This window comes from Bactrocera tryoni, chromosome 1, assembly GCF_016617805.1.
Source record: "Bactrocera tryoni isolate S06 chromosome 1, CSIRO_BtryS06_freeze2, whole genome shotgun sequence".
NCBI lineage: Eukaryota > Metazoa > Arthropoda > Insecta > Diptera > Tephritidae > Bactrocera > Bactrocera tryoni.
In genome coordinates, this window is record NC_052499.1 from 70,609,272 (window position 1) to 70,620,102 (window position 10,831).

At 37.0% G+C, this 10,831-nt stretch overlaps 1 protein-coding gene across 1 annotated transcript; it reads right to left on the bottom strand.

Moving 5' to 3' along the window:
- Positions 1 to 8,127: 8,127 nt before the first annotated feature.
- On the bottom strand, positions 8,128 to 10,377 carry LOC120775541 (gustatory receptor for bitter taste 93a). Its single transcript, XM_040105800.1, has 3 exons — positions 9,550 to 10,377; positions 8,664 to 8,808; positions 8,128 to 8,171 (listed from the first exon to the last, which is right to left on the bottom strand). Exons 1-3 carry the CDS (start codon positions 10,375 to 10,377, stop codon positions 8,128 to 8,130), a joined length of 1,017 nt encoding a protein of 338 aa, XP_039961734.1.
- Positions 10,378 to 10,831: the final 454 nt, after the last annotated feature.

Below are 10,831 nucleotides of genomic sequence, written 5' to 3' on the forward strand. Positions count from 1 at the left end.
TTTTTTCCAAAAATTTCAGAATTTCTTTGTGAATAGTGTATGTTTGAAACAATGTAAAATTCTAATAAAATATTTCATTTTTTATATGAGAAAAAAATGGTTGAAAAAGGCTGTTTTTACCCAAGGAAACCCATGTAACCCCAAAAGTCAACCGGATGTTATTTGTTTGTTATATCGAATGTTTTCGAAAAGTTGTATCCATTTTAGGCATAAAGATACACCGTTCAGAGTAAAACACGTTCTCTCATTTTCATTGAGATAACTCACATGTTTGCCGATATACTTATGCAGTATAAAGTCACCTGGAAGTTCTGTTCGATTCAACCCATTCTTGACACGCAGACATACCATGGTCAAGAAGAGATTATCCCTTATTTCCATATTCCATATTTCTACACGTTGACCGATATTTGTGGTAAAAAGTCAACTATAGGTACTGGGGTCCAAATATTCGATACCTAAGGGTTTGAACAGTTTTTGTTGGATTTGGACAATTTTTGGTCATAAGATGGCATACTCTAAAGGCATTGCTTATTGATTTGTACACTGGAAAGAAAAGAGTCAGATGGCATGGTGATATATGGGAAATGGGCGTGGTTGCAGTCTGATTTCGACCATTTTCGCATCTAACAGTCTAACATAAGACTGTTAGGAAAATGCCACACACCGAATTTGGTAGAAATCGGTCTAACAGGTACTGAGATATGTGATTTTACCTAAAAGTGGGCGGTGCCACGTCTGTCGTCCAATTTTTACACCGGCTCGTATAAAGCTTTCCCATACCATCTCGGACGTAACATTTAATGTCTCTGGCGTATTTAATTATTTAAGTAGTTTTTAACGGGGTTATCATCCGATTTCATACATTTTCACATTGTCGGTAGTAGTTCCAAAGGTGAACAAAACTATTATACTCTGTAGCAAGTGTGGTTGCAAGAGTATACAAATATATTAGAACGTTGTTGTATAGCTTATTTGAATTAGACATTTTTATTCATCGTAATGCAAGGGTTAAATCGCGTTTGTTTTAAATTGTGTATTTACGAGGCTTTTGTACTTTATTGCACATTTTTGTTTTGTTATTGTCATTCGCAAGTGAAAGTGTACTGATAAATTGCACACAAGTATTTGTTGAATACACAATTTGTATTGTTCACTTTGAATAGCTGCAAAAGTATAACAAATAATGTAAAATGTAAGTACATATACATATGTACATTTAAATACACTCCAGTTTATATTCTTGAGCGTCATCAGAAAATAAATAAAAAAATTCACTGTTTTTTATTTGACCAAATACGCCGCTAAGCGAAAGTAATTACATAAGACTGAGCAGATACAATAATCTCGTTTGCTTTGTAAAGACATAGAACGTAAGAACACGTAGTATTTTGAAGGTAATGGACAAGTGCGTCATGCTATCGATACTCAAATATGGTATACTATTTTGAGTTAAGACAACGCTGAAATATGTCTTTAAATATGATGGTATATGTATGTGGTCATCTAATGGTCCGTCATTTGTACCTAGCTGGTAAATCACCTTATTTACTCTGCAACGAAATTCTGCATGCTCTGTTATAACAAATATTTTACATCGTTGTTTCCTCTTTTCACTATTTGGTTTGAATTGGAGATTCCAAATGTAGCTAGGTCCTTCTCCACCTGATCCCTCCAACGGAGTGGAGAACTTCCTTTTGCTCTGCTTCCTCCGGCGGGTACTGCGTCGAATACTTACAGAGCTGGAGTGTTCTCAACCATTCAAATGACATGACCTAGCCAACGTAGCCACTGTCTCTTAATTCGCTGAACTATGTCAATGTCGACGTATAACTCGTACAGCCCATCGTTCCATCGAATGCGATATTCCCAGTTGTCAATGCGCAAAGTACCATAAATATTCCGCAGAACCTTTCTCTCGAAAACTCTTAACGTCGACTCATCAGCTGTTGTCATCGACCATGCTTCTGCACTGTATAGCAGGGCGGGAATAATGGGTGACTTGTAGAATTTGGTCTTTGTTCGTCGATGCTCTCTCACAACGCAAGGTTACCAGTCTCGATATACTGTAGAATTTAAAAAAATTGTCTTCAATATGTTTGAAATTTTCTTAAACTAGTTCAAAATCAGAGTGGCATGCTATTATTTATAAATATATAAACTATTTTTAATAGTTTGATTCAGTTTTGATATTTTATATTATGAAAAATTGTAGTTGAAAACTTAGATGTGTACAAAACTATATAAGCGTATTGAGCAATGGCAACATTTTTCAAATGAAAACAAAAAAGAATGGCTGATTTCTACGGGCTCATATTTTGACAAATTTTATTCACTACTAACTAAAGAAGTGAGGAGCGGAATTCGCTGTTTCTGCTATTATGACTGTCAACAGTGAGGAGAGTGCGACTTCTGATCGTTAGATGACAGGAGATATTTCGTCCTCGCTCACTACCAGACCCATTTGCTTCGCTTCTTTGTCCAATCTGGAGAAAGCAGAAATAACGCCGCGGTTGTTGTGGCCAATAATATCGATGTCATCGGCGTACGCCAGCAGTTGTACAGACTGAAAATAGTACCTTCCCTATTTAGCTCTGCAGCTCGAATTATTTTCTCCAGCAGTAGATTAAAGAAGTCACACAACAGACAGCCGCCTTGAAACCTCGTTTATTATCGAAGGGCTTGGGGAGGTCTTTCCCGATCCTGACGGAAAAGTTTGATACCATATGTTAATTAGTAAATGTTTAGCAGATATTAGGTTAAGACGTGAAAAGTTTGTCTGGTGATTTTTAACATCACGGCTACAAAAACTTTGCAGAACACAAGTTTTTAAGTGACCTAAATTTTTAGTGAAGATCGTCAAGTCATCGCCTCATGCGATTTGTCAATCCACCTCTGTTAATGAGGATAACATCGAAAAATTTAAAGAAACAAAGCTTGAAATTCATCGTGTTGGCATCAGGAAGATAGCAGAGGATCTCAACGCATAAGAGATGGATTGACTCAACACATTTCGGTTGATGTTTTGGGCATAAAGCCTGTCAATGTCAGACACATTTTGGTTAATGTTTTGGGTATGCAGCCTGTCAATGTTTGACTTGTTTCTTTTGCAAAAATGACGACTGGTAGAGGTCGCAAAAGGGTTTACTTGACAATGTAGCGTGACTTTATGAATCTAACGTCGAAACTAGCCAACAATTGATTGAAATCAAAATTAAAACAAGAAAAAACGTTAACTTCGGCTGCACCGAAACTAATATACCCTTCACAGGTGAATTTCTTTTAGTATCTAGTGTTCAGTTTGTATGGAAACTATATGCTATAGTCATCCGATCTGAACAATTTTTTCTGAGATTACATTGTTGCCTTAGAAAATAATCTATACCAAATTTGGTGAAGATACATTGTCAAATGTGAAAGTTTTCCATGCAAGAACTTGATTCCGATCGTTCAGTTTATATGGCAGCTATATGTTATAGTGGTCCGATATCGGCCGTTCCGACAAATGAGCAGCTTCTTTCAAAAAGATATGTATCTTAAAAACTGAGCGACTAGTTCGTATATATACAGCTCAACATACTGATCATTTATGTACGTACATATACATATACATATATACTTTATAGAGTCTCCGACGCTTCCTTCTAGGTGTTACAAACTTCGAGACAAACTTAATATATATCCAGTTCAGGGTATAATAAAATTCACTGATAGCATTAAAGGCCATCCTTGGTCCTTGCTTATAACACGTGTAAAAAAAAATTGGCTTAAGCGTTGGTATATTTTCTCAAAAAGAACCTATCTTGAAGGCAATAATAGATATTGATTTAAAATCCGTTCCCACGACAGGCAGACAAACTCCAAGTAAGCGGAACGGACTCAGGTTTTTATCCGGCCAAGGACAATCCAACTATGTAGGCATCATTCATCGAAATTACTGCAGAAATGCTTTTAGCCGCTTCTGCAACTGCAACGACTGTATTCAATTATGTGAAAATTATTTCTCTTGTCAGTCCAAGTCAAATTTCTTTAGCTGCTATTTTACCCATGAACGAGTAATATCTTGTTTTTGCAAAAACTGTGCTCATTAAAACGTTTTGTCACACATTCTAGTCAAGTGCTTTGTAATTAACATATTTTCGATTTAATTACACAGTCGGAAGTATACCGTAGACAGTTCCCTTCAGATTCCTACTCGGTATATTTTCTCACACAATTTTATCTACATCACCAAAAGTTATCTCAGCCATGACTAAAAGTGCATAAGGTTTAAAAAGCGATATAATTATCAATGTCTCCAGTGCGCAGGCGCGCCTAAGCACATACGAACTTTTGTATGTAGTAATAAGTATGTATGTATGTATATAAGACAAGTATGCCTACATCGCTGACTTAATACAAATGACAATTAGATGAATTACAAAGTGGACACCTAACGCTCCGCGCCTTACTCCTCCCTTTACTGGAATAATCTGTGAAACTATCAGCTTAGTTGATAGCGACCGAGAACGCTAGCTATGCTTTAGCTATGTGGCGAGAAACGCGGTGTCTTTAATGTTAAGATCTTTAAATATTTGTTAAGCATCTTAAAAGCTATGCCTGCAGCGGCACACAAACAAGCCGCCGAGTGCAATATCTATGAGTGCAGGCGCATGAGCACGTACATATCCATACATCCATAGAGACTATAGCGGCGTATTTCATTTACTACGTGTGTTTATGTGTGTCTACAGCGTAAAGTCTATTGGGTGCTTTGGCTTACAAATTCCTCAAATGTTGATTATTTTCCTGTTTATAAATGCGATAATTAATTGGAGCCTTCAGCGCTTCCACACACCCGGAGTGATGGGTCAGTGGCTGCTGGCTGCCGGCTGCCGGCTGGTCGCTGGTGGCGGGCGTTTGCTGGCTGTTCACCGTTGACTGCCGATGACTGATGCCTTGTGGCAGTGACTGCCATGCCGGTCCAAGTTGTTGGATGAATATGGATTTTTTTTTTTTTTTGCTTTTTTCGGCAGTGTCCGTTTAAGTGCGACCCACGCATTCGCTGAGGCGCTCCTGACAGACAATTAACGTTGTGATTTGCACTGCTTCGCTTCGGCGCGCAGCCGGATGTTGTACGTATGCAGCAAGGTATATTTGTTTTAGGTTCAGGTCATAAACGTATGTGACTGTGTCTCTCTACTCATATGTAAATTCCTTTCCTGTATGTGCTTTTTTTACCAGTAATCAGCGTAGCTAGCGGACTTCGCTGTAATTTGCGTTTTGTTATTGTTTTTCTTTCGCGAAGAATATTGAATCTGCTGCTGCTTCGGTTAAAGTTGAATCAGCCGAGCGCAGCGGTATAGAAATTAATTCGGTGCATTGTTTCATTTTAGCACTTTTCGTTGTTCTTGTTGTTGTTTTTTACAGTTTATGCCGGCGTTTTGCGGATGTGCCCGTCCTACGTTGAGTTCCCTCCCCGCGTAACGTTTCCATTATCATTACAGGCATGCGCCAGAGGCGCTGCGAATGCCAACATTAATAAGATGCGCAACAACAACAAACAATGAGTCTTTGCAAAAACAATAACATCGGCCACAATGCAAACGCACATGCGCACACACACACATGTACTTGCGTACATTCATTACTTCTTTGTGTAGTCCAAATGAAAATTCGCATGTAAATATACAAATTTGCCACACATACATACATAATTATAATCAAATGTGTTCATACACACATATATGTGTATACATATGTACATATTTACTTATATGTGGTATGGTCGGGTGTAAGGAGCAATTTTTGCGCGTTTATCGCCGGCGCGGATCAACGCAAAGGTCACAGTACGTTGGGTTCATTTGCAAATAATAGGCGTGACAAGTGCGTTACGCTCTGTTGCGTGTCGTAATCGAGCATCGGCGACAGCGTCGGTCACAGCCTCAATTTGTGCTCCAACTTTCGCAGCTTTTAATACCTATTGTGCCTGAATTCCAACATTAAAGTCACACAAATTAGTCTGTTCGCCGCTAAAGATAATTACAAGATTTTGGGAATTTGTTGTTTTGTTTGTTGTTATTTTGCTTCTAAGAACCTTTTGTATTTGCAACAAAAATGTTGAAATTAAATTTAGTGACAACTTCGAAATTCCTCGTCCGTCGCAGTATAGCAGTTGCTTTTATAATTTCGGCTGTCATTCAATGTGTTGCGGACACGCATGCGCAGTCTTTCATTATTGCCCTGGCGGAGAGAATGTTGTATTAGCATACATATATAGTATGAGTATTCATAAATATGCTAATATACGTTATACATTTATTTATGGTTTTATAAGTGATTACATAAGTTTGTACATGCAGATACATGCACTAGGGTGGGTCAAAAAAAGCTATGTTGGTTTGCTTGGTACTATAAAAAATATGTTCTTCGACACTTCTAAGAAAATCTAGGAGAGCTAAAAAATTTCATATCCTGCTTCCAACTACTTGATAAAGTATCTCGTTTCATAGATTTTGTAGGAAAATGAATGCTATACAAAATGATGTAGTAGTACATACTAGTACATACTATTTTTTATATTTTTTTCGTTGATTTTGGCGATGGATATCTCGTGAACGTTTAACTTAATCAAACAAATTATTAAATACTAATTTTTTTCAAAGAGTAGCCAACGAGATATGAATTGTTCTATCTGATAATAAGAAAAAAATAGAAAACTGCAAAGCGGTGCACCTTCCTGTTATAATTAAGAGCTCATACTTGGAAAGTTTCCCAAAAGGCTCTAAAAATTTACTTTTTCAGAAAACCAAGTGAAGAATGAATCGCTTGTTTTTACCCACCCCATTATACATACATATGGAGCAACATCTCTACAGTAGTGTCAATAAAATATGCAACTTAAAGCGAGAATATTAACGCTTAAGATATATCATTTATTTATTATAAAAGAATAATAGTCAATTGTCACTAATTTTGATTTTTGAAACTTCTGATTAACACACAATTACTCTGCAGTTTTTAAAAATTAAAGCCTTAAAGGGGGTCGCATTTTTAAAGGTCTCTTTAAAAGTTATACCTTTAAGAATAACACCGCTCCGTTTGATCAGCTACCTCGGTTTGCCTGAAAACGACTGCGTCTTTCTCAAAACTACATTTTTCAAATTTGCTTGAAGTGAGACAAATAATGCAAACTGATGGCAATAATCGCAATGATTTCACTTTCTGCATGTTCTTTATATGATCCCAGTACAATATCATGTGGGCTGAAACGTTCATACTGGTTTTAAATTCCTATGAGTTTTAGTCGGTCCTAACCTTCAAACGATACGTATACAAATTTCATAGCTGTCGAACCATTGATTTATGAGATATAGCATTTTGAGTGAAAACCTTACGTTAGTTTGCAAAAAATTCATAAAAAAGCATTACTTTTTGGCGAAAAAAATACTGTGTAAGCCAAGGCTTGATTTAATAAACCTTAATTGGACTCTGCGCCTGGAAAGTCAAGCATTGAGAAGTGGTTTGCTAAGTTTAAACGTGGCGAAATGACTACCGAGGACGATGCATGCAGTGGACGCCCCAAAGAGTGTGTAACGATCGAAGGCATCAAAAAAGTTCACAAAATAGCTTTAACGTACTTTTAAAGATGTCAAAGGATTTATTCTTCTTCTTTGCTGGCGTAGTCACCGCTTACGAGGTTATAGCCAAGTTAACAACAGTGCGCCAGTCGATCCATCTTTTCGCTGTTTGGCGCCAGTTCGATGTATCAAGTACAGCCAGGTCTCTCCAAAGGAGTGGCTGTCTTTCTCTTCCTCTACTTCCAACGGCGGGTACTGAATTGTACACAGTGGACGCCCCAAAGAGTGTGAATGCCTTCTAAAGTTCTCAAAGGACCGTTTTGGGTATATTTTGAATGTATATTTGGGTATGCGAAATGTCCCTGCAAATTGGATGCAGCGCGAGCTTACAAGCCAATAAAAGTAAACGTAGTAGTAGTTTGAGGTGTTCAATCGTGATAAAGCCGAATTTTTGCTTCGATATGTGACAATAAATGAAACTTGGTTCCATCATTTCACACTGGAGTTCAATCGACAATCAGCCGAGTGGTTTATTGAGGCTAAAGACAATTTTACAAATGATATTGAATTATTTTATAACGGCTATAACCATTGTCTCGCGCTCGAAGGTAACTATTTAAACGATAAAATAAAATTTTATCAAAAATAATTTTTCTGTATTAGCTTACGAACTCTTAAGTCCAGCTGTTTATATAGTCTAAATTCTAAGTATTGTTTTTTTTTGCAACCGAAGGTCATATTAGGGACAAAATGTGGTAGAGCATTATTTTGCAGTATCACTGCAGCTATGAATGACATTTTTTCTCGCCCTCAGGGTTCGCGTGGAACTGGAAAAATATTTAACTTTATTCTTGAAACATTTCTCTGTGTGTTCTAAAAATACACCTTTGAATGTACATACTATATATACACGAGTGAGTATGCTCTCTCAACTTTCAAACGATTTTTTTTAGTTCCAAAAATTGCCATGGAAAAATCGGAGGCATATATGTATATACGTACAAATTTTACATCCAATAGACCTAAGTCTGGTAAATGCATAGAGGCTTATGCCATGCCCACCACTGTATGTATATTTAAATTATAATAATTATTTGTACTTACTTGTCAAACCAAACTGAATTAGTATAAAGAGGTAAGACATAATGGCCGATAATATGACTAAGATGAACTCATTGTTGAGGTGAAAGAATCCCAACACCTTAATTTCGAGGTTTTCCACTTTGCGTTGGCATATGAACGTCTCAACCTACAATATTACGGCAATAAAAGAAAATTTAGAATAATTTAAGGAAAGCATTATAAATGTTCACATACATGTGTACATACATACTACGTACATATACATATGTATATATTTATATTTGATTTTCCTGCAAAAAATTGTGACAAGTCCGGGATGCGTCAGCGATTAGTCACAAAGGCGCATGTAACTAATGATACTTTTGACATTTTCGTACATAAAAAACATTCCTTTTTGTTTAACCATGTTCTATGCAAACACTAATTGTACCCTTTTGTATCTGAAAGCCTTAAAGAGGATAGTAATCGTTAAATATCTTACAAGAGGGTAATTTCTGGTATGTGGTAATATTGAAGAGAAATATGAACAAAGATTCAACTAACTTATCTCCAACTATACCCTAAAGGTATTCACCTACCTAATAGGTATACCTAATTATATGCTAAAGATACGAGCTGGATACTAATTCATTCAATTTCTGTTGTGTATGTTACAAAGTTCTTACTCACAAGTATTCTCTTATAAGAAGCTTTTTCATTGTATAAATCAACTAGGAGGTTAGAGATTATGGAACAACTGTTACTATAAGGAAGCCTGGGGTTACTAGGAGCATGGCAATGCCCTACAATTTACTTTGCTAAGCACACATGTCACACTTTGGCGATCATTGGCGAATTGACCTTGCTTTTTATTCTCTCTATGCTTCTCTGTTTTCAAATTTTTAATATTACATATACCTAAACTTACGCTTTCATCCCAACGCGCATCGATATCTGAGCAGACCAGATCCAAATTGAGCAAATCGGTCAGCTGTGACTTCTGCACTACACCGTCAGTGCTAAATATTAAGAAAGCCAAGTTGCAAAACTTAAAAACCGTGGAGAAAAACGCCATTAAATCCACATAACCCGTTTCGATAAATCGCGATATAAAGCGATGCATAAGCATCAGTATGATCACAAAGTTGTAGTAAATGTAGTAAAGCACTTGCCAGCGAAAAATGTGATGAAACTCTTTGGTCAACTCATATAAAACCGAATAAATATTGTTGCTGTCGTCGATGCTTTCCGAGCACAAGCACAATTCTTTCATACGTTGATGTTTACTTAAACGCTGTTGCGGCTCTTCCGATTCAATTCGGCTCATCCTTTCAAGCATCCGCTCCAGATGTATAGCCATTGCAATGTACATTTGTCTGATGACCATAAAGCCCACGAAACAACAATCCAATATATATATTGTGCTTAACCAAAGATAAATGCCTGCTAAAAAACTCATCAGTCCTGTACCTTCGACCAGTAATGGAATTTCATATATCAGTCCGAAAGCGCTAAGTAGAAATTTCAATATGACAGATATTACAAATGTGCGTCCCAGTATCTGTTCAACGCCTGACTTTGTTGAAATCCTTTCGTACATATTAACGAGTTTATTGATTATTTGAAATATTTTTCGTTCCGAACACTCATGTATAACAAACGACATTATCGAGAAGAGTGTTACAGTTGTCACTTGCACATCGGCAAAAAACATTAGGAATGAGTTGCCTATATATTGCATATATGGTGCCATCATTTTTGGTATCAACGACGCAAAAATCATAGAAAGAAAAATGCGCCATATAATTCTTATAATGCGAATCCAACGCTTTCCTTGACGTAACTCCATCTTTTGTTTCTGCAATTTCCAACCGAACACACTCAAGAGGTGTCCATACTTGTAGAGTACTCTAAGCAGGCGGTACGCGAAAAGCTCCGTGCGATTGTACGGCGGCATAGTTAACTACAAACTGAGCCGTGCTGCGTACACCCCAATGAGGAGAAGTTGGCAGGAAAAGGACGTATGTACTTATATCGTACTATGTTCAATCTACTACAGTAGCCGACACTCTGTTGCTTATTTTACTAATTAAATATAGAGATTAGATGCTTGAGATATGGACTCATGACCATTGCTGCGACCGTGTATACCATAGTTGGCTAGTCAACGTTTGGTGTTCAGGGAAAAGTAATACACAAACATCCTCATA

Excerpts from the sequence above, each read along its gene's own strand:
- LOC120775541 (XM_040105800.1), bottom strand. The coding sequence starts at position 10,377 with ATGATGGCACCATATATGCAATATATAGGCAACTCATTCCTAATGTTT. Across the intron at positions 8,809-9,549 it reads ATGCGCGTTGGGATGAAAGC|GTTGAGACGTTCATATGCCA; the intron begins GTAAGTTTAGGT and ends GTAATATTGTAG. Across the intron at positions 8,172-8,663 it reads AATTCAGTTTGGTTTGACAA|TTACCTTCGAGCGCGAGACA; the intron begins GTAAGTACAAAT and ends TCGTTTAAATAG.